The following is a 25,029-nucleotide window of genomic DNA, read 5'->3' as shown; positions in this document are numbered from 1 at the left end:
GATGGAAGGCAGAGCCAGCAATACCATATTGTGGCACATTATACCACCTCAACAGAGCCAAATACCACAGTCCATCACAAAATACTGCCGCCAGCAGCACAAAATACCGGTACATCTCCAAAAACTTCCACTAGACGGCCCCCTGGGCATCGGCCTACCAGGTAATTTCCCAGTAAGGTCTATGGCCAATCCGCCCCTGGATTCATTGATTGTTCCATTAACAGTAAATGTAGTAACATTTTTTTATGTCATGTCCCTTTCATACCGCTGATAGGAAACTCAGACGCGTTTTAGAGGACTGCACCCCTTTTTTTCCTGCAGACCCATTCATACTCTCATGCTGTGATGTTCCTGACACGGGGTGATGGTCATGTGAGGACACCCATTTCATTGAATGGGTCAGTGTTCAGTCCAGGTGCTCAGACAGCACCCAAATGGAAATGTCTCTCGTCTGAAAGGGCCCTAAAAGAGACATGCAACTAGATTCCTGCACTGAATTATGGGAATGCATTTTGAAGGGGATGTCCCGACCCATGTGAATTTTTAACCCCACTCCCCCACCTTGCTGTGTCGGTGAGGCATACTTAGCTACTCCCGACCCTCGCTTCCACTGATCGTGACTTCCAGCTCTGCATGTCAACATCAGGTATGGACAGGGATCCCATGGGCTGCTGCAGCCAATGACTGGCCCCAGCAGTGATGGGTCCCCCAAGGAGCCTGTGACCAGTGATGTGCTGCTTGTGCGGACACGTCACCGCTGTAGGGATTAAAAATTGATGCAGGGCTGGACAGCCCCTTAAAGGTATAACAGGACTTTCAATATTTCTAGGATTTGAACGGCATGATATATATGATGTAGTGCTTCTGTGTGTATGTTATATATATCTTCTTTAACCAAACTTCTATATTTCAGACAGTTCCTTTCTGTGGTCACATAAAAGGCGGCCTGAGACCAGGGAAGAAGATCCTCATAATGGGAATCGTCGGCATGAACCCAGAGAGGTGAGTCTGATGTGCCCCGGCTGTATCTGTGAACTGCGGGACTGATCTGTGTGATACTGCTGATGGGATAGAAGCAGCCGTGCTCTGGGAATTCCTTATACTGTTACTGTATATGCCACTTCATTTACTTAGGGCTCATGCACATGAACGTGTGCCGGCCGGGCCCTTATTGCGGCCTGCAAACAGCGGGTCCGCAATATACGAGACCAACACTATGGTGTGCTTCAGTGGGGCTTCTGTCTGTGCCTCCGCACCGCAAAAGTGAATGGGTCCGCATACGGCGGCCCTACGGTCGGTGCCTGTGCATTACAGACTGCAATTTGCACTCCGCAGCACGGGCCCCTTATTTGCAACGCATGAAGAGCAAATCACATTATGAAACCTGAGCACGGCTTCTCTAGTGCGCATATAGCCTAATGCCATTTATTTTAGAGAGGTAGTCCAAATCCTCCGTATATGTCAGGCCCTTGAAAATAGTAAAAATGAATGGGTCCGCATCCGTGATGCGGAATGCACACGGCTGGTGCCCCGTGTATTGCGGAACCGCCGTATGTGGGCTGGAGCACTACGGCCGTGCGAGAGGCCTTAAATGGATTGTTCAACCCCATGATCCCAGCTTACAATGGTATAAAGTAATGCTCACCTTACCAATCCCCTGCTGCTGCGGTGCTAACACGTCCCTTGTCTCCCGCTAGTCCTCCAGCGATGATGTGTCGACACAACATGAGACCACTGTAGACGATCACTGGCCACAGCGGTAACCTCAGTGGTGTCGACACAACATGAGACCACTGTAGACGATCACTGGCCACAGCGGTAACCTCAGTGGTGTCGACACATCACTACTACAGCCGTTGATTGGCTGCAGTGATCACATGTCAACATGCCACATCATTGCTGGAGCCCAGTGAACAAAGACCGGAGGGAGACCAGGGAGGGGTCAGAACTTTACTTCTTTTATTATTTGTAACCATTGTAAGCGGTTTGCAGAATATGTCATGGGGTCGGACAACCCCTTTAATGTTCATTTCCTCAAACATTTGAGACATTTTTTTTTTTTTCAGTTTCGAAATCCAGTTGACATGTGGAGACTCAGAATATCCACCAGCGGATGTGGCCATTGAGATGAAAGCAGAATTCACCGATAAGCAACTGCTCAGGAACTCCTGTGTATCGGGAGAGTGGGGAGAAGAGGAGTCTGCAATCCCTTATTTTCCATTTATTGCTGATCAGCCATTCAGGGTAAGTGATAAGACCGTATATGAATAGTGCGGGACCATACAGCTGCCTGCTTTCCCATAAAAGTGCCAGAATATTAACATTATGGCAGACATGTAGTGTTTTGTATGGCAGTCTTAACTGATTGGCCTTAAAGGGCATCTGTCAGCAGTTTTGTACCTATGACACTGGCTGACCTGTTACATATGCACTTGGCAGCTGAAGACATCTGTGTTGATCCCATGTTCACATGTGCTGCATTGCTGAGAAAAATTAAATTTTAATATATGCAAATGATCCTTTAGGAGCAACGAGGGAGTTGCCTTTATTCCTAGAGGCTCCGCTCTCTTTCCAGCTCACGCACCCTCTCCACTTTATTGACAGGGCCAGGTGTCATGACATTTACACTACTCAGCACTGTCAATCAAAGGGGAGAGGACGCGGCAGTAGCAGAGAGAGCAGACCCTCTAGGTGTAATGGCAACGCCCCCTTTGCTCCTAGAGGCTCATTTGCATATATTAAAACTTGCAATGCAGGAACATATGAACATGGGACCAACACAGATGCCTTCAGCTGCCAAGTGCACATGTGTCATAGGTACAAATCTGCGGACAGATGCCCATTAATATGTGCTGACAGATATCAGTTCTGCTCAGGCCATTCACATTTCACAGGTGCCAGAAAAGGTGCCCAAGGTGTCTGATATTTGGTTTTCCCACTGCTGCTGCTGTTCTGTTATTTGACTCACTTCCATTTGTAAAGGCTTCAGCGGCAAGATCTCCAGCTTCGGCACAACCGCGTCGGGAGAGACGCGCTGCTAAGCCACTCCCCTTGGTGACGCGATAGCGTCCTTAGCAACAGAATGTAATGCTTTGTTTCTCCCTGCAGCAGGCGTGTTCTGGGGGAGATTAGCAGTGGACTGATTCCTCAGCTGCTCTATTCCTGTGTGGCTCGGACTGTGTGTGCTCTATTACTTAGTGCTGTTTTTAAACCCCTTCCTGGCCATATACCAGTGCCAGTGATAGTCTGGTTTGGGCTCACCAGCTAGGTTCCTGGTTCTTGGATTAATTTGGATATATTTGTGTTTTTGACCTCTGCTGGTTTTTCTGTCTTTCGCTTTTGTACTGCGTTGTCTGCCTAGTTCTGACCCATTTTCGTACGACTATTCCTTTGTTTTGTTTTTGTCTTTTGGTGTTTGTCTGTCTCTGCACCTTAGTAGCATAGGGACCGTCGACCAGTTGCGGTCTAGCTACCTAGGGCTTGAACTGCCAGTAGGTAGGTTCTTGGATTCATTTGGATTTGTTTGTGTTTTTGACCTCGGCTTGTCTTTTGACCACTCTCTGTCTCTTGTTTTTGTACTGCGTGGTCCGCCTGGTTCTGACTCATATTTTTACGACTATCACTTTGTTTTGTTTTTGTCTCTTGGTGTTTGTCTGTCTCTGCACCTTAGTAGAATAGGGACCATCGACCAGTTGCGGTCTAGCTACCTAGGGCTTGAACTGCAAGTAGGTAGGGAAAGCGTGCTGGGTTCCAGGTCAGGGCTCACTGTCCGTGTCTGTCCCTATCTACAAGCGTTACAATAACATTTGGTACATGTAAAGTGCAGCTTCACTTCAAATTAACTTCTGAATTTAACACTTTCAGTGCAGTGGGGGAAATTTTTCTACAATTTTACATAATAATGATATATTTTTTTCCAGCCATTTGAACATACCCTAAGTGAACGTTCACTTGGTAGATTTTCCACTCGGATTTTGATGTTACCACTCCGTCTCTAATTGTCTTCAGTGGGAGTCAATGCTAACGTTTACACAACCTCTGTTTTTTTTCCGCATGAATTTCAAAACTGTGTCCATGCAAACTACATGTAAAATCATAGCGGGTGTCCATGGTTGGATCTTAGGCGTTCATAGTACAAACCCTGCGGCAGAAATCTAAAGTTCTGACGTTTATTGTGCAAAGACTCATTTTGGTCACGTCCCTTGTTCAGACACTTTTAACTTTCGGTTGGGAAGGGGGGATGTTGAAAATACATAATAAATTGGCACATGTCATTTACTTATTCATGGAGTCATTAAGTTGGTTTAAATTTTTAATATAACGATCCACTACAGTAAGTAGTAGGTACTGGCTCTGTCCAGAAAGGAAGACCAAGGCTTTGCAAATCATTGAAAGTTTACTTCAACTTCATGCATTGTCAGTAGTACTAAGTCTCGGTAGTCCATGTATATTGTTATAAATAACTCATAAATCAAAATGTGCCAGAATGCTGTCCAATCTGCAGGCAGCAGGTTACAGTGCAGTGCAGGGGAAGCTGAGCAGATTGATATAATTGCAGTTTTTCCTTTAGATCAATGCTCATTCTGAGCTTAGAAGTCCAGTGGACGGTCTGGTCAGTCATTGGCAGAGACCTCTGCATGCACAATGATACAAGAACGGCTGTCAATCACTGATAAGACTGCCCACTGGACTCCTAATGAGCGGGAATGGAAAAAATACAGTTAGGGTCCATTCACATGTCCGTAGAATGGGTCCGGATCTGTTCCGCAACGTTGCGGAACGAATCCGGACCCATTCATTCTCTATGGGGCCGGAAGAGATGAGGACAGCACACAGTGTGCTGTCCGCATTTCCGGAGTGTGGTCCCGATCTTCTAGTCCTCAGCGCCTGAAAATAATAGTTCTATTGCGGACAAGAATAGGCAGTTCTATGGGGGTGCCGGCTGGGTGTATTGCGGATCCGCAATACACTACGGACGTGTGAATGGACCCTTATACTGAATCTTTTCTCTCAAAACTATACATCAATCTGCTCAGCTCCTCCTGCTCTATAACATGCTGCCTGCACATAGGACTGCAAGTACGAAGTGTGATGTTATCCAGGTAAAGGTGATGATGACCTTTCCTCAGGATAGGCCATCATTATCACATTGACAGGGGTCCGAGTCCTGGCACCCCCGCCGATCAGCTGTTTCAGGGAGGCGCCGCGCTCACCGGAGCTCTGGTGAGTGCTGTAGGCTCCCAGCAGCTCTCCAAGTAAAGCGCCATACATAGTATAGCGGCTGTGCTTGGTATTGTAGCTCAGCCCCATTCACTTCTATGGCCATGTGACCGATGTGCGGTGACGTAACATGGCCTAGGAAGAGTGCCACCCTCTTCTAACAGTTGATCATGGGGTCCTGGTGTCGGACCAGAGGATAGGTTATGAATATAAATTACTGTATAACTCCTTTAATGTGTCCTAGCAGTATTTCTGAGGATTGTGCTATCACTCACATCTCTGCAAGAGAAATAAATCTTTCCAGTGAATTACCCAACACAATTTAAAAATAAAAATATTGCTGAAACAAATAGCTTTTACAGAGAATTTCTTTGCCCAGAGGCTTATTCTCACTTCCGGAGTCGAGCAGCTGAGTAGTAATTTACCTCTGCAAGCAATTCTAATTAGCAACACTATTCATATTAAAGAATGATCATAAATGTTATCATAAATGACATCACTGCTTTCTGTATTAGCAGTATCACAACTGCGTGTATTGGTAAACCAGAAGGCCTTTGATTATAAGTTACCTATCCAACCATTTAAAGGAGTTTTCCTGTTGCACAAAAAAAAATATAGCACCAGCATTCACCCTTACTGCATTATATAAGGCCTATTGCACACGACCGTTTTTTTCCCCCGTTTACTGGCCGTTTTTTGCGTTCCGTATACGGTCCGTATACGGAACCATTCATTGCAATGGTTCCACAAAAAAAACGGAATGTACTCCGTATGCATTCAGTTTCCGTATTTCCGTTCCGTTCTAACATAGAACATGTCCTATTATTGCCCGCAAATCACGTTCCGTGGCTCCATTCAAGTCAATGGGTCCGCAAAAAAACGGAACACATACGGAAATGCATCCGTATGTCTTCCGTTTCCGTTCCATTTTTTGCTGAACCATCTATTGAAAATGTTATGCCCAGCCCAATTTTATCTATGTAATTACTGTATACTGTATATGCCATACGGAAAAACGGAACAGAAACGGAAACACAACGGAAACAAAAAACGGAACAACGGATCCGTGAAAAACGGACCGCAAAACACTGAAAAAGCCATACGGTCGTGTGCAATAGACCTAAGGCCTCCTGCACACAACCGTTTTTCCCCCCCGTTTACTGGCCGTTTTTTGCGTTCCGTATACGGAACCATTCATTTCAATGGTTCCGCAAAAAAAACGGAATGTACTCCGTATGCATTCCGTTTCCGTATTTCCGTTCCGTTTAAAGATAGAACATGTCCTATTATTGCCCGCAAATCACGTTCCGTGGCTCCATTCAAGTCAATGGGTCCGCAAAAAAACGGAACACATACGGAAATGCATCCGTATGTCTTCCATTTCCGTTCTTTGCGGAACCATCTATTGAAAATGTTATGCCCAGCCCAATTTTATCTATGTAATTACTGTATACTGTATATGCCATACGTAAAAACGGAACAGAAACGGAAACACAACGGAAACAAAAAACGGATCAACGGATCCGTAAATAACGGACCGCAAAACACTGAAAAAGCCATACGTTCGTGTGCAGGAGGCCTAAGTCAGATAATGAAGTGCATGATAAGTACATTTTGACTCCTCCGGCGTATTTGCGTTGTGAGACCTACACCCTGTGTTTACATCCCAGAGCAAGACTCACGGGGAGAGTCTGTAGCATCAGGTATCTGCCTCTCCTTCCCCTCCCAGCTGGAGAATCATAGATCCAAGAAAGCAGGGCCGGAGCCTCATTAGTATTCACTTCAGTGCAGTGAATCCTAATGAAGCTGTGTTGGTTATGGGTTGGAGGAATGGCCCTCTTCCAGCACATACATGAGGGTTTGAACCCCAGACCTTCTGTATGGTAAGCAGAGGAGTCACCATTAAACTACAGACCTGCTCAGTGGGAAGAGAAGCATTTTCTGTGCTTAAAAGGCTTTTTTCTTCACAGTAATAACACAAAATAAATAGCATTTCGCTGAAATTAATCAAAAAAATGGCACCATTTACCAATCACCATAAATGATGTGTTCACTATATTGTACGGGTTATTATGATTACAAGGATACCAAATACTGTTTGTGATATTTCGTACTAAGTATGTTACAAAAACATAAATTTATTTGTAACAACAACTTTGCCGAATTGTAACTTTTGATGTAAAATAATAAAGCTGGAAAGTAAAAATGATATTTTTCTGCCATAACTTTTACTATAAAGATTTTATTTTACAGGTCTGAGATTTGAATCCCAGACCTTCTGTACAGTTAGCACTTTATCCACTCCTCCATAGAAAAGCTCTGCTGTAAAGATGGGATTTTTATGATATTACTGTTTTGTTTTATTAAATATAACAAAACAGTATTTTACATCCCCGTAATCATTATAACCTGTACAATATAGTGAACATATTATTTATGGTGATTGGTGGAAATTGCAGTCAGCGGGGTTTCAACAGTGCAGCACAAGCAAGTAGAACCAAAATGATAGAAAATAAAAATACAAAAAAAGTTTCTCTTTACCTCTATGTCAATTATAAATAAAAGTCTCAGTCCTCTGCAATATCCAGTGTACGATAGATGCTAAAAGCGTCTGATATATTGCACACATCTGGCGGAATTGGATCCTCCCAGCATAGCCTTAGTGGCAACACCTGTAAAATATTGGTTAATATTTTCCAAATATTGCTATATAGGCTCCTATGGATGGCTATAACTTGCCACCAGTATATTCTGTACTTAGGCCATATGGTTCGGTACTACAGAGCAGCAAGCAGTTTGGGGAGAATTTATCAAGCCCTGCGCTCCAGAATTCTGGATTAAAAGAGTCACAAAACAGAACTTTTGCAACTTTTTGGTCTCAGTGGTGCAACAGTTTTGTGACATTTTGCATTTGCATTTTGCACACTATAGGAAAAAGCACCAGCCTATGTGCACTCCCACGGTCCTGGCCACCAGAGAGGTCGGCGCCTTTTTTCTATAGTCTGCAAGCACGACCACTGCTGCTGGATTGCAGGGTGGTCATAACCCCTGAATACGAGCAGTGTACTATGTGATGGAAAAAAGAATGAAGCCAGCAAAGGAGGCAATATGGACAATCACAAAACATCAGTAAGTGCCTTGTATTAACTTTATCTACATGATAAATGCCATTTGCTGAAGTGAGAGAACCCCTTTAGGCCTCATGCACCTGACTGTATTTTGTTTCCTTGTCCGTTCCATTTTTTTTGCTGATAGGATGCGGACCCATTCATTTCAATGAAAAAGGGGGTCAGTCAGCACATCCCAAAGCGCAGGGGCACGTTGCTATGGCTGAGAACAGGACTGTTAAACAAAACATGGAATGCAACAGCTCACTGCAAACCAAATAAAGTACAAAATTGCATCATAATTGCAAATGCTATACTAATAAGCTAGAGATGCTTGGCAAATCGTTTTGTACAAAATTATTTGAGCCCGTCTGCCGCACGTCAAGGCGATCTCTAGTTAGACGGGTTCCTAACACTAAATTTTACCTGTTATGTGCCATGACGGCTATCATATAATTCAGAAAGTGCAGGTTCCACATGCATGCTGGATCCGCCTGAATTTCTGTCATTTTTGGTGCCAAAATGGCCTCCATTATATCCACGGAAAGCAGTTACCAGCATGCATGCCGAGCCCACTCCACACCACCCCTGGTGCCAAAAGGTCACCAAGGACTGCAATGAGAGTCCACACACTATCTCTCTCCTGGTGCCAGATGGCTTCAGTGAGTGAGGGGGAGCAGGCCAAGCTATATACTAACACTAATTAAAATCAACCAATGGGCAGACGAGCTGGTCAGGAGTGCACGACTAAGGAGGCAGCCACACCTCCAGCACAAGCTGCAAAGAAAAAGGGGGTCAGTCAGCACATCCCAAAGCGCAGGGGCACGTTGCTATGGCTGAGAACAAGACTGTTAAACAAAACATGCAATGCAACAGCTTACTGCAAATCAAATAAAGTACAAAATTGCATCATAATTGCAAATGCTATACTAATAAGTTAGAGATGCATGGCAAATCGTTTTGTACAAAATTATTTGAGCCCGTCTGCCGCACGTCAAGGCGATCTCTAGTTAGACGGTTTCCTAACATTGCTTGTGAGTTCCATTTGAAGGCTCTCACAAGCGGCCCCGAACGCATCCGTACTGCCCCAATGCATTCTGAGTGGATGCGGATCCGCTCAGGATGCATCAGTCTGGCACCGTTTGGCCTCCGCTCCGCTCAGCAGGCGGTGTCCGCCTGGCCGTGCGGAGGCAAACGGATCCGTCCAGACTTACAATGTAAGTCAATGGGGACGGATCCGTTTGAAGTTGACACAATATGGCTCAATTTTCAAACGAATCCGTCCCCCATTGACTTTCAATGTAAAGTCTGGACGGATCCGTCTGAACAACTTTCACACTTAGAATTTTTTCTAAACTATAATGCACACGGATTCGTTCTGAACGGATTCCAACGTCTGCATTATAGGAGCGGATCCGTCTGTGCAGACACCAGACGGATCCGCTCTGAACGCAAGTCTGAAAGTAGCCTTATTCCAGTAAAGGGATGGCATAGAAAATTGAGTAACATCTCAGGACAGAAGCGTTAGACTTGGGGTACTTTCACACTTGCGTTATTCTTTTCCGGCATAGAGTTCCGTCAAAAGGGCTCTATGCCGGAAAAGAACTGATCAGGCATATCCCAATGCATTCTGAATGGATAAAAATCAGTTCAGTTTGCATCAGTATGTCTTCCGTTCAGTCACTGTCAGGCGTTTTGGCCGGACATAATACCGCAGCATGCTGCGGTATTATGTCCGTCCAAAATGCCTGGTCAATCGCCGGAATGCCGGATCCGACATTAATTCCCATTGACTTGCATTAGTGCCGGATCCGGCATGCGCAGACCGGGAAAACTGTGAAAAAGACTGCAAGACGGATCCGTCCATCCGCATGACAAGCGGAGAGACGGATCCATTCTTGCAATGCATTTGTAGAGGGATCCGCACCCGGACCCGTCTACAAATGCTGTTAGTTGTCACACTGATCAGCGGATCCGGCAGGCAGCTCCGACGACGGAACTGCCTGCCGGATCAAACTAACGCTAGTGTGAAAGTACCCTTAAAGATGCACCAAATTTATTGTGCAACATTTGATAAATTTATTACAAATTACGTTAATACAGACTCCTGCAGAACGGGCTTAAATAAATGCCCCTCATGATAAATCTCTTCCTTGTGTTCCATCATATAGTGCCTCCATATGGCATCTTATTATGGAAGTGTTCTGCCCGACAAGCCTGGATTTAGAGAAGAACAGCTCCTTTCATTCAGCATCCAATGAAAATTGGCCTGGTTTTCCCATGTTATAAAGTGAGGGCATAGGGCCAATATACTGCCTCGTACACTTATATGTGTAGGAGGCATATGACAGGTGTCATGTAAGCTCCTTTTGTGCGGATTTGTCAGCATTATAAGATTAGGTCTGCTATAAGACCGGCCTAGAGAGAAGGGAAATAAAGGTAAAAACTGGCAGTGCTGTGTTAATAGGATTGTCCAGTTTCCTATATTGATGACCTACCCTCAGGACCCCCGCAGCGGCGAGCAGTGTAATTACAACTACGCCGTCTTATTCACTTGAATGGGGGGAAGCAGTTGTGGTAAGGACGGGTTCACATCACCGTTATGGATTCCGTTATTGTTTTCCGTTATAAAATGGTTATAACTAGAGATGAGCGAATTTCCGCTTATGAAATTCGCTCACACTTCATTTGGTGGTAAAATGTGAATTGCGTTATGGATTCCGTTACCAAGTCAACAGAACTTAGTTTTCAGTCTTGCATAACGGGAACCAGACGGATCCGTTATGATTCCCATAGACTTCTATTATGACGGAAAGCAAACGGAATGCCTTTTAAAGGCTTCCGTTTTGCATTCCGTCATAATACAAGTCTATGGGCAGCATAATGGACTCCTGCATAATGGAAACCAGGACGGATCCGTTCTGCTGCCCGTGGACTTGTATTATGAAGGATCAAAATGGAATGCCTCTTAAAGGCTTCCGTTTTGACTTCCGTCTTATGGATTCCGTTATTTTCCGTTATAACCATGTTATAGCGGAAAACAATGACAGAATCCATCATGGTGATGTGAAGCCACCCTTACACTCCGCCCAATTCGGCTGATCGCCAGGAGTGCCAGGTGTCGGACCCCCGCCGATCTGATATTGATGACCTATCCTGAGGTTAGGTTATCAATATAGGAAATCAGCCAAACCTTTTACAGTGTACCTGTACTTATGGCAACATATGAAAGGTTTTGATTGGTGGGGGTCCAAGTTGTGAGACCCCCCACCAATCGCTGAAACAAGGAGATAGAAGCACTCCCAGAGAGCGTTGTCTCTCCTCTTCATAGACGTACTATATAGTCCATCTACAGCGCTCTGTGTGAGCATTTCTTTCTCCTCATTCTACCGTACGGTGGAGGTCTCAGCTCTCAGACCGTCCCCCCCCCCGATCAAAACCTTTGATATGTTGCTATGAATTTTTTTAAGTTTTTTTTTTTTCAAAGTACAAGGGACACTTTAAATTGTATCTGTAGACTTCAGGAATCCTGGGATAAAATATTAGAAATTGCATTACAGATAATTCCCTAATAAACTCACATTGGCCGTTGGTTATGTCTATTGTGGACAAACCCTGTTTTATTCAGAGACAGATTTCCAATATCTACTGTATCTGTAGCACGCCCTGCACCTGTGTGTGCGGCAGATGACCTGCACAGATTCACTGTAAGTACACAATGAATGACCGCAAGCAGAGATCTTGAGCAACAAGGGGAATTGAGACATAAAGTATATCAGAAATTGTATATTGTAATTTGTTTTATACAATTAATATCTTGAATTTGCTGGGTGCACACTACCCTTTACTGATTTCTAGCATTGTCAGAAATGCTAATTACTTTTGGATTGTGTTGTACAGTGTATGTGCTGTGTCTTATATCTGTGCTGTGTTGTACAGTGTACGGTATGTGCTGTATCGTATATCTGTGCTGTGTTGTACAGTGTACGGTATGTGCTGTATTGTATATCTGTGCTGTATTGTATATCTGTGCTGTGTTGTACAGTGTATGTGCTGTGTTGTACAGTGTATGTGCTGTGTTGTACACTGCTCAAAAAAATAAAGGGAACACTTAAACAACACAATGTAACTCCAAGTCAATCACACTTCTGTGAAATCAAACTGTCCACTTAGGAAGCAACACTGAGTGACAATCAATTTCACATGCTGTTGTGCAAATGGGATAGACAACAGGTGGAAATTATAGGCAATTAGCAAGACACCCCCAATAAAGGAGTGGTTCTGCAGGTGGTAACCACAGACTACTTCTCAGTTCCTATGTTTCCTGGCTGATGTTTTGGTCACTTTTGAATGCTGGCGGTGCTTTCACTCTAGTGGTAGCATGAGACGGAGTCTACAACCCACACAAGTGGCTCAGGTAGTGCAGCTTATCCAGGATGGCACATCAATGCGAGCTGTGGCAAGAAGGTTTGCTGTGTCTGTCAGCGTAGTGTCCAGAGCATGGAGGCGCTACCAGGAGACAGGCCAGTACATCAGGAGACGTGGAGGAGGCCGTAGGAGGGCAACAACCCAGCAGCAGGACCGCTACCTCCGCCTTTGTGCAAGGAGGAACAGGAGGAGCACTGCCAGAGCCCTGCAAAATGACCTCCAGCAGGCCACAAATGTGCATGTGTCTGCTCAAACGGTCAGAAACAGACTCCATGAGGGTGATATGAGGGCCCGACGTCCACAGGTGGGGGTTGTGCTTACAGCCCAACACCGTGCAGGACGTTTGGCATTTGCCAGAGAACACCAAGATTGGCAAATTCGCCACTGGCGCCCTGTGCTCTTCATAGATGAAAGCAGGTTCACACTGAGCACATGTGACAGACGTGACAGAGTCTTGAGACGCCGTGGAGAACGTTCTGCTGCCTGCAACATCCTCCAGCATGACCGGTTTGGCATTGGGTCAGTAATGGTGTGGGGTGGCATTTCTTTGGAGGGCCGCACAGCCCTCCATGTGCTCGCCAGAGGTAGCCTGACTGCCATTAGGTACCGAGATGAGATCCTCAGACCCCTTGTGAGACCATATGCTGGTGCGGTTGGCCCTGGGTTCCTCCTAATGCAAGACAATGCTAGACCTCATGTGGCTGGAGTGTGTCAGCAGTTCCTGTAAGACGAAGGCATTGATGCTATGGACTGGCCCGCCCGTTCCCCAGACCTGAATCCAATTGAGCACATCTGGGACATCATGTCTTGCTCTATCCACCAACGTCACGTTGCACCACAGACTGTCCAGGAGTTGGCAGATGCTTTAGTCCAGGACTGGGAGGAGATCCCTCAGGAGACCGTCCGCCACCTCATCAGGAGCATGCACAGGCGTTGTAGGGAGGTCATACAGGCAAGTGGAGGCCACACACACTACTGAGCCTCATTTTGACTTGTTTTAAGGACATTACATCAAAGTTGGATCAGCCTGTAGTGTGTTTTTCCACTTTAATTTTGAGTGTGACTCCAAATCCAGACCTCCATGGGTTAAAATTTTTTATTTTTATTTTTGTGTGATTTTGTTGTCAGCACATTCAACTATGTAAAGAACAAAGTATTTCAAAAAAATATTTTATTAATTCAGATCTAGGATGTGTTATTTTTGTGTTCCCTTTATTTTTTTGAGCAGTGTATATCTGTGCTATGTTGTACAGTATATGTGCTGTATCGTATATCTGTGCTGTGTGGTACAGTGTTAGTGTTGTACAGTGTATGTGCTGTGTTGTATATCTGTGCTGTGTTGTATAGTGTATGTGCTGTGTTGTACAGTATATCTGTAAAGAATAAATCAAGGCAACTGGACTTACTGTAGATTTCTTGAAAACGTTTTACTCGTTCTTCCAACAAGCTTTCTCAATTCTGAGTGACTGTACAAGAATTCTCTGGGAATAAATATGTAACTGAATCAACATCTGGTAATTATACCCAGCATGGGGTCAGAGGTCATTATACCCAGCATGGGGTCAAAGGTGTTGATTCCATTATCCTAATTGGAGTCAGTAGGTGATAATGACCTCCCAGAAAAAGGTGTCAGTTGTACAGTGTATGTGCTGTGTTGTATAGTGTATGTGCTGTGTTGTATAGTGTATGTGCTGTGTTGTATAGTGTATGTGCTGTGTTGTATAATGTATGTGCTGTGTTGTATATCTGTGCTGTGTTGTACAGTGTATGTGCTGTGTTGTATATCTGTCCTGTGTTGTACAGTGTATGTGCTGTGTTGTACAGTGTATGTGCTGTGTTGTACAGTGTATGTGCTGTGTTGTACAGTGTATGTGCTGTTGTATATCTGTTCTGTATACATAGTCATGTGAAAAAATTAGGACACCCTTTGAAAGCATGTGGTTTTTTGTAACATTTTTAATAAATGGTTATTTCATCTCCGTTTCAACAATACAGAGAGATTAAAGTAATCCAACTAAACAAAGAAAACTGAAGAAAAGTCTTTTCAAGATCTTCTGTAAATGTCATTCTACAAAAATGCCTATTCTAACTGAGGAAAAAGATAGGACACCCTCACATGTATTCCCTCTTAAATTGGCTCAGATCTCACACAGGTATATCACACCAGGTGCACATAATTAGTAGATCGTTACTCTGCATGTTGAATGAGGCTTGCCCTATTTAAACCTCAGACATTTAGTTTGGTGTGCTCCTGACTGTTGAAGTGAGAGTGAGCACCATGGTGAGAGCAAAAGAGCTGTCAGAGGACTTCAGAAAAAAGATTGTAGCAGCCTATGAGTCTGGGAAGGGATTTAAAAAGATCTCAAAAGATTTTGAAATCAGCCATTCCACTGTCCGGAAGATAGTCTACAAGTGGAGGGCTTTCAAAACAACTGCCAACATGCCCAGGACTGGTCGCCCCAGCAAGTTCACCCCAAGAGCAGACCGCAAGATGCTAAAAGAGGTCTCCAAAAACCCTAAAGTGTCATCTCGAGAACTACAGCAGGCTCTGGCTACTGTTGATGTAGAAGTACATGCCTCTACAATCAGAAAGAGACTGTACAAGTTTAACTTGCATGGGAGGTGTGCAAGGAGGAAACCTTTGCTTTCCAAGAGAAACATCGAGGCCAGACTGACATTTGCCAGAGATAAAGTTGACAAAGACCAGGACTTCTGGAATAATGTTCTTTGGACAGATGAGTCCAAAATTGAATTATTTGGACACAACAGCAGAGGACATGTTTGGCGTAAACCAAACACAGCATTCCAAGAAAAGAACCTCATACCAACTGTGAAGCATGGAGGTGGAAGTGTCATGGTTTGGGGCTGCTTTGCTGCAGCAGGACCTGGTCAGCTCACCATCATAGAATCCACGATGAATTCTACTGTGTATCAGAAGGTGCTTGAAGAACATGTGAGACCATCAGTTAGAAAATTAAAGCTGAAGCGGAACTGGACCATGCAACATGACAATGACCCAAAACATACTAGTAAATCAACCAAAGATTGGCTGAAAAAGAAGAAATGGAGAGTCCTGGAATGGCCAAGTCAAAGTCCAGATTTGAATCCCATTGAGATGCTGTGGGGTGACTTGAAAAGGGCTGTACGTGCAAGAAACCCCTCAAACATCTCACAGCTGAAAAAGTTCTGCATTGAGGAGTGGGGTAAAATTTCCTCAGACCGATGTCGAAGACTGGTAGATGGCTACAAGAACCGTCTCACTGCAGTTATTTCAGCCAAAGGAGGTAACACTCGCTATTAGGGGCAAGGGTGTCCTATCTTTTTCCTCAGTTAGAATAGGCATTTTTGTAGAATGACATTTACAGAAGATCTTGAAAAGACTTTTCTTCAGTTTTCTTTGTTTAGTCGGATTACTTTAATCTCTCTGTATTGTTGAAACGGAGATGAAATAACCATTTATTAAAAATGTTACAAAAAACCACATGCTTTCAAAGGGTGTCCTAATTTTTACACATGACTGTACATGTTTGAACACTGGGCTTATTATAAGTGATAGCTGGAGGTTTCATGGCGTTTTCAGTAGGTTCCTCTCTGTCTGTGAGAGCGGTTACATCGTGTGAAGTGAACGCACTTCGCACACAAATTAGACTGAATTAAGAGCCTTTTCTCCTGCAGTGAATACATCTCTCGCCTGCAGCGCCAGAATGGTACAGAAATAAAGGTTTGCCTCCTCGGCACTTTCTTTTTGTAATTTATACCACCTAGTAACCTCCCCTATACCCTACAACAGTGCTCGTGCTTAGGTCTTATTCACACGACTAAAAAATGTACTTACATGTCCGGTTTTTTTTAACGGACCATGAATACTGGCTGTCACAAAATATGACATGTCCAATTTTGTCCATTTTCACAGCCCCAATGCAATTCAAGGGACTGTTTTTCAGAAAGGTATCTGTGGAAAAACTGTTTTTTCATCACTGTCATGTGAATATAGCCTTACTAATACCAAATAGGGTTTCTAACATGTAAACCAAATTCATTTGTTACTATCAACATGTTTTATGTGTGTTTTTTGTATTTTTCGGTCTGTGATCATAACCATATCATACCACTTGGATCACTAATGGTGTTAGTGTATTCCAGTAGGGTCGTGTACAGCACATCATGCTTCAATGGATGTCATACATTGGGCCATATTCTCCGTAATTTCAGAGGTTCTAAAGGAAATGTGGATCCTCACATAAACGAGGACACCCATGATGGGACAGATCTTTGCTGCGCCTTGTGTGCATGAGGCCTTATACTGCGGGGCCAGGTATAGCCCAGGTGTTAGCACTTTTTAGTTGTCGGCAGTTTATCTGCACATGCACAAAGCTAGGGCCCTGTTCACATCATGTTAGAGCCTTCCATTGGATGTATCGGAAGTATTGCCTGACATATACCGAGGACAGAAGGTACGCCTCTATAGAGGCCTTATAGGGGGGAGATTTATCATCTCCCTTGCTCCAGAAAAGTGTCTTTAAAAAGCTGCAAGCAGGGGCGTAGCTATAGGGGGATCAGCTGCTTTGGGGCCTGAACTCAGAAGGGGCCGACCCAGGAGGAGAAATAGAAGACTTTGTCAGGACCCCCTCGACAGTATTATACAATGACATAATATACAGAGACAGTATATACATTCTTGGATCTGTGATGTTCCAGCTGGGAGGGAAAGGAGAGGCAGATACAGTCCTGATCAAAAGTTTAAGACCACTTGAAAAATGGCAAAAAATCATATTTAGCATGGCTGGATCTTAACAAGGTTGCAAGTAGAGCTTCAACATGCAACAAGAAGAAATGGGAGTGAGACAAAACATTTTTTGAGCATTCAATTTAATGAAAACAACGAATAAACTGAAACAGGCTGTTTTTCAGCTGATCAAAAGTTTAGGACCACACCTCCAAAAAAAACTAAACCCCCCCCAAAACAGAAATCCAACTTCCAAACATGAACTCAGTAATGAGTAGCTCCGCCGTTATTGTTTATCACTTCCAAAATAATTCGTTTCGACATGCTTGATGCAAGCGTTTCCATGAGGTGAGTGGGAACATTTCTCCAAGTGGTGAAGACGGCCGCACGAAGGCCATCTACTGTCTGGAACTGTTGTCCATTTTTGTAAACTTCCTTTGCCATCCATCCCCAAAGGTTCTCAATTGGATTTAGATTAGGGGAACACGCAGGATGGGCCAAAAGAGTGATGTTATTCTCCTGGAAGAAGTCCCTTGTCCTGCGGGCATTGTGTACTGTAGCGTTGTCCTGTTGAAAAACCCAGTCGTTACCACACAGACGAGGTCCCTTAGTCATGAGGAATGCTCTCTGCAACATCTGGACATAGCCAGCGGCCGTTTGACGCCCCTGCACTTCCTGAAGCTCCATTGTTCCACTGAAGGAAAAAGCACCCCAGACCATTATGGCGCCCCCTCCACTGTGGCGCGTAGAAAACATTTTAGGTGGGATCTGCTTGTCATGCCAGTAACGTTGGAAACCATCAGGACCATCAAGGTTACATTTTTTCTCATCAGAGAATAAAACTTTCTTCCACCTTTGAATGTCCTATGTTTGGTGCTCTCTTGCAAAGTCCAAACGAGCAGTTCTGTGGCGTTCAAGGAGATGAGGTCTTTGAAGACGTTTTTTGTTTTTGAAGCCCTTCAGTCTCAGATGCCGTCTGATGGTTATGGGGCTGCAGTCAGCACCAGTAAGGGCCTTAATTTGGGTCGAGGATCGTCCAGTGTCTTGACGGACAGCCAATTGGATCCTCCGGCTCAGTGCTGATGAAATATTTTTGGGTCTTCCACTTGACTTTTTTGTTCCATAACCCTCAGGATCATTTAAGAAATTCCAAATGACTGTCTTACTGCGTCCCACCTCAGCAGCGATGGCGCGCTGTGAGAGACCCTGCTCATGCAGTTCAACAACCCGGCCACGTTCAAAAAGGGAGAGTCTTTTTGCCTTTGCCAACACAACGTGTGACTACCTGACAGAAAAAGACAATGAATCCACATCTTTGCACAGATTTGGCCTTTTAAAGACATGTGGTCCTAAAATTTGGATCAGCTGAAAAACAGCCTGTTTCAGTTTAATCGTTATTTTCAATTAATTGAATGCTCAAAAAATGTTTTGTCTCACTCCCATTTCTTCTTGTTGCATGTTGAAGCTCTACTTGGAACCTTGTTAAGATCCAACAATGTAAAATATGATTTTTTGCCATTTTTCAAGTGGTCTTAAACTTTTGATCAGGACTGTACCTTATGCTACAGACACACAATCATGTCGGAGGAGTCAAAATGCATCTGACTTAGGCCTCTTTCACACTGGCGTGTGCGGCCCGTGGTCGTGCTGCTGCCCGCAAAATGCATCTGACTTGCTGTATATAATGCTGTATGGTTGAATGCGGGTGTTATTTAATTTTTGTGTACCAGTAAAACCCCTTTAAGAGTTGTATAGTCTGTCTATGATATATTAGAAAATAGTTTTGACTTGGTTCCCCATTAAGCAATTTTCATTTTCACGGCACCATGTTTTAACTCCTGTATCTGTTTTTCATTGTAGGTAGAGATTCTCTGCGAGCATCCTCGTTTCAGGCTATTTGTTGATGGACACCAGCTTTTTGACTTTTACCATCGTGTTGAACTACTTTCTTCTATTGACACTGTTAAGATCACTGGAGATCTTCAGCTTACTAAACTTGGTTGATCTTTTTGGAAGAGTCTAATGTCAGCAGTGGACTGAGAGCGAACCTCCAGCACGTGAGGAGACAGTGTTCACTCCCTCTGCAGTGATTTCTGTGGGACTGCAGGACTAACGGAGCCACCGTCGGCCATTCTGTTTTTGCCATATCAGAGGTGGCTGTCTGTAAAATCAAAAGTTATTGGCTTGGAATAATCTTTTTTCATAACGCAGCAGCTCATTTTTTTTCTTCAATTTTCTTTTTCATTATTTGTAACTTTTTTATTTTTACTTGAATGAAATGGCGTTTAGGAGGTCATCTCTCATCTGTGCATCGTCTTCATACTTACCCATTCATGGTGCCCACAATAAAGCCAGTCAGTAACGGGAACACTGATCTTGTGAATGTTGAGTAAAGATCTATCTCACGTTTGGATTGTTATATAGGTTTTTTTTTCTTACATTGCAGCAAACTGTTAGATTGGAAATATGAATTAGCATTTCTCTAGAGCTGGAAACTTACTATCCATATTAAATAACCTTAAATCTGAAAAAAATGTTACTGGTGATTGAAGCTGCAGTCATCTATGATGACAGCTTCGGTACCTATGTCCCCATGACAACACTTCCTGGCTCTGCTCTCAGTCTGAACTATTAAAATAGGAATATTGGACTGTAGAGAGCCAAATCAACAAATTTCCATACCTATGCCGCAAAAAAAAATTAAAATCTGGGTGTTTGGAGTCCCAGTGCACCTACGTACAGACAGTGCACGGAGCCAGAAAATATTATTCTGCAAACTGGGATACAAAAGTTCTACTTCAACCTTTTCTGTAATTCGTCTTTGAAGAGGACACATCACCTCTCCTGACTTGTCTGTTTAGTAACTAGGAATTCTGGCGCATATATTTTTTTATATATATTATATATATTTATTATTATTTCTAGAAGTTATGAATGAATTACTAGCAGTTTGCAGTGAAGGTCCAGATGGGTGTCACTAGTTGGGAAGGGGGTGTCCCTGTACAGTCCGACACTATCCAATCAGTGCTACCTATTTTGAGTGCAGAGACACACCCCCAACTGGTAACAACCAGCCAGACCTTCGTTGTAAACTGTTAGCAATTCATAACTTTTTGCAGGAATAATAAAATAATTTTAAACAAAAATTATAAATACAGGGACATTACTGAGGCATTATAATAGATGCTCCAAAATTGTTATTACATGGGGGACAGACATGTCAGAAGAGGTGAAAGGTCCTCAAGAGCAAGATATGAATGCACTTGTCGTAGCAATGTAAAAATGCTCTAGCAAACCAACAGGCTGCATTATCATAATAATATAATGGCAAGGAAGTGACTAAACTGTAATTCAGTATCCAGATATGAACGCAAAAATGGAACAGAACAAAAAAGAATTTTTTTTTTTTTCCATTTTCCAGTTCAAGTTTTGATTACTCAAGATCCCCTTGCACTAATAACTGGCTGCTGAATACAGGCCACGAAATATTGTGCTGCCTGCATGTACAGTATACACACTAGGGGGACATGCACCAGAAGTGGCAGCAAGTATAGGGCCAGTATTTATTCCTGACTCATAGACAGATAGCTCGACATGCATACAGATTTTCTACTGCTGGGTCAGACATTATTCCGCCCATTTCTAGTCTTAAAGGGGTTGTCTGAGTTCAATAAAAATTCAGGTAGCCTTTTTAGATGTGCTAAAAAAGACAAAAGAAGAGATATTTTACTCACCCCTTTCCTCCCCTGCCACATCCAGCCCTACACTCCGGTCATGTTTGTTTTCCTGGCTGCAGCAGTTATGTCCTGTGTACTGCTGAGGCCAGTGATTGGCTGCACGGTACGTCACCCCTGCAGCCGGGAAGATGACATCAGCGAAGGTGAGAAAAGGGGTTTGACTTAATTTGTTATTTTACAAGATCTTATCGAACTTGGACAACGCCTTTAAGCAATATTTCTAAGCTTTTCATTTCCCCTTACTTCTATGTTCCGAGATTACTTATATGCTGCAAATACAACGGCCTACCAAGTATCTGCCTCCAGGGTGGGCAGGTACAGATTACTGACTTGTTCATGTTGTCCCAGCCATATACACTACAGTATTACAATGTAAAATATATCTCCATTCATCCTAAATTATCTTTATAAGACACACTTGACTTAGTACGCCCCCCTTATTAGCTAGACAAAGAGTTGCTGTGTCCTCAGCTCTGGAGGACTTAGCGTGACCTTGTATTGCTCAGCTCGCCATTCATTTGAATATGTGTAATACCGCTTTTCTCCTGCAGTGGCCGCCATAGGAGAGACGTGTAGACACTCACAGCTTTCCTTGGTGATCACAACCCGATCATTAGAGGGTCCCTGGCTAGAGAAGATGTCGACTAGATGGGACAGCCCCTTTGACTGCAGTCATATGTAAATTTTTATTTAATTTTAATGGAAAAAAAAAATATATACCTATGTGTTCACACATTTGCCCATTTTAAAAAGTTTATATCTTAATTTAAAATCAAGCCCTCCTCCCATTTACAGGCTTGCAAACAAAACATTTGCCATTGTTTCATCACCATTGCGTCACCATCATGTCATCGTCACCCAGTTGTTACTCACTTCTTCCATGCTCGTCAGCCACGGCACACACTAGTGCGTTTCTCACGATTTTCAGGGTAGTTGCGCTTCATTCTATTAACTTAAATGCAAAAAAAAAAAGTCAGCGTTCATACAAATAAAGGAGGTTTTGTGTGAATTCATTGTTTTTGCACTGAAGTGAATTAGCATAGCACAATGATATATTCTCTATCGTCAGGGTATTTGCATAGAATGTAGATTGTTTGTTTGCACAGTATGTTGTCTACACCTTTATGACGCTTCCTTTGTTGCTTATTTATCCATTGTACGTAGCGTTAGATCGGCAAGCAATATTTTCCCTTTTTTAGGATACAAAAAAGAAAAATCACAAGTTGAATGTACACCTGTGCATACTAAGCATCTCATGTACTGAGAATATTTATAGATATTTTGGATATACTTGGCTAGTCGTTCTGGTTGAGGAATGTGATTTTCATGCTTTCTAAATTTTTGTATTGACTCACAAGTGTTGAGACGATGTTGCCGTTTTTTTTGTAATTTGTTAAGAATTCTGACAGCGATTCCACAAAAAGTCTATTCTGAAAAATAAAAACACTGAAAATGGGGATGATCCGTGGAGAACATTGAATACGTGCTGTGTAAATAGATAAAAATCCAGGTGTATCTCTGGGATTGTGAAATATTTTTTATTGCGTTGTGACATTTGCAGTGTGCGTCATTTGATCAGACAGGTGATATGGTTTTATGCTGCCTATACAACGTTAACCTCCCTGTCGGTATGATTATGTCAGGAATTGTGTACCAAAAGTGGTACAATTTTTTGCATAAATATTTTATGGGCACAAATGACAGTAAAATGGCAGGCAAGGGGCACTGTACAGTCATCAAATGTCAGATCTGAGGTTATACTGTGTAATCCTCTTAGATTACAATTAGGGTTGTCCCGATACCGATACTAGTATCGGTATCGGGACCGATTCCGAGTTTTCTCGGCGGTACTCAGCCGCCGATACCCCGCCCCGATACATAAATAGAATACTATGGGCGTAACTATGGGCGGGGCCCGGTGCAGTCACTGTACTCTTACACCGGGCCCCGCCGCTCACCAAAGTATTTATAAACGTGAATCCTTATCCTGTTATTAAGTTGAACTAACGCTGCCCTCTCCCATGTTCCCATGTTCCCCTGTATCCCCACAGCACTTACTTAAGCTTCCATAGCAGGCAGAGCAGACGGCAGCAGTAACGTCACTCACTGACGTAGAGCGCCTGCTCCGCCCACTTTATGAGTGAAGCAGGCGGAGCAGACGCGCGACGTCAGTGAGTGACGTTACTGGTGCCGTCTGCTCTGCCTGCTATGGAAGCTTAAGTAAGTGCTGTGGGGATACAGGGGGATACAGGGGAACATGGGAGAGGGCAGCGTTAGTTCAACTTAATAACAGGATAAGGATTCACGTTTATAAATACTTCGGTGAGCGGCGGGGCCCGGTGTATTGGGGGACACTGTTATGAGGGGGATCTGTGGATGACATATAGCAGTGTCATCCACAGATCCTCCCCATAACAGTTCCATCCACAGATCCCCTATAACAGCACCATCCACAGATCCCCCACCAAATAACAATGCCATCCTCAGATCCCCCCACCCCATAACAATGCCATCCACAGATATCCCACCCCATAGCAGTACCATCCACAGATCCCCATAACAGTGCCATCCACAGATCCCCCATAACAGTGCCATCCACAGATCCCCCATAACAGTGCCATCCACAGATCCCCATAACAGTGCCATCCACAGATCCCCCATAACAGCACCATCCACAGATCCCCATAACAGCGCCATCCACAGATCCCCCATAACAGTGCCATCCACAGATCCCCCATAACAGTGCCATCCACAGATCCCCCATAACAGTGCCATCCACAGATCCCCATAACAGTGCCATCCACAGATCCCCCATAACAGTGCCATCCACAGATCCCCCATAACAGTGCCATCCACAGATCCCCCATAACAGTGCCATCCACAGGTCCCCCATAACAGTGCCATCCACAGATCCCCCACATGACAGTGCGTCATCCACAGATCCCCCAAAACGGTCACATGACATTTAAAAAAAGTATCGGTATTCGGTATCGGTGACTACTTGAAAAAAAGTATCGGTACTTGTACTCGGTCCTAAAAAAGTGGTATCGGGACAACCCTAATTACAATGTATAACCTCTTTTATGTGTGTTTGTCACTTTTTATGTTTATACTTATTTGAATTTCCCGCCCAGTTCTGCTGCTCGCAGGGAACGGAACCAGGAAGTCAAATGCCGGCCGGTGTTCTGCAAGATCTCTATACCTTGCGAAAAGTCTATACCGGAAGTGACGCGAGCGCACAGGAATCAGCTGGGGGAGGGTGTGCGCGGCGCTGCGCAAGCGCACATCCACTGTTGAGGAAAGAATAATTGCAGCGCAGCAATAGAAGTACCTCGTGCACCGCGTGTGCGCACTTAGGGGTATAGTAATTTTGCAGCGCAAAATGTTGCATCAGATCTCCCCACCCCTGAGTGCGCACAAATCATCAGATCAAATCAGGATGAACTGCAACTGACGATTTGTGCGCGCATGCGCAGTCAGGGGTAGGGAGATCTGATGCAACATTGTGCGCTGCAAAATCTATCCAGCGCCGCGCTTGTGCAGTGCCGCGCACACCTTCCCCCAGCTGATTCCTGTGTGGCCGGGTCACTTCCGGTATAGACTTTTCGTAGGGTATAGAGATCTGGCAGAACACCGGCGCTCTCAGCGGAGGACATCGCCAGCAGAAGGTGAAGGGACTCTGCAATGTTAGGCTACTTTCACACTAGTGTTCGGGGCTCCGCTTGTGAGTTCCGTTTGAAGGCTCTCACAAGCGGCCCCGAACGGATCCGTCCAGCTTTAATGCATTCTGAGGGGATGCGGATCCGCTCAG

At 44.0% G+C, this 25,029-nt stretch overlaps 1 protein-coding gene across 1 annotated transcript in view; it reads left to right on the top strand.

Moving 5' to 3' along the window:
* The window catches only part of LGALSL (galectin like), a 42,990-nt gene extending 22,823 nt beyond the window's left edge, over positions 1–20,167 (top strand). The window contains exons 3-5 of the mRNA XM_040430117.1: positions 914–1,002; positions 2,067–2,244; positions 19,342–20,167. Coding sequence (XP_040286051.1) covers positions 914–1,002; positions 2,067–2,244; positions 19,342–19,485 — 411 coding nt within the window. The 3' untranslated portion in view covers positions 19,486–20,167. The remainder of the gene's footprint in view (positions 1–913; positions 1,003–2,066; positions 2,245–19,341) is intronic.
* The last annotated feature ends 4,862 nt before the right edge of the window (positions 20,168–25,029 follow it).

The sequence above is a fragment of the Bufo bufo genome, chromosome 4 (assembly GCF_905171765.1).
Source record: "Bufo bufo chromosome 4, aBufBuf1.1, whole genome shotgun sequence".
In the NCBI taxonomy this organism is placed as follows: Eukaryota; Metazoa; Chordata; class Amphibia; order Anura; family Bufonidae; genus Bufo; species Bufo bufo.
Note: the sequence above shows the minus strand (reverse complement) of the source record. Positions and strands in the feature narration are given on the sequence as shown.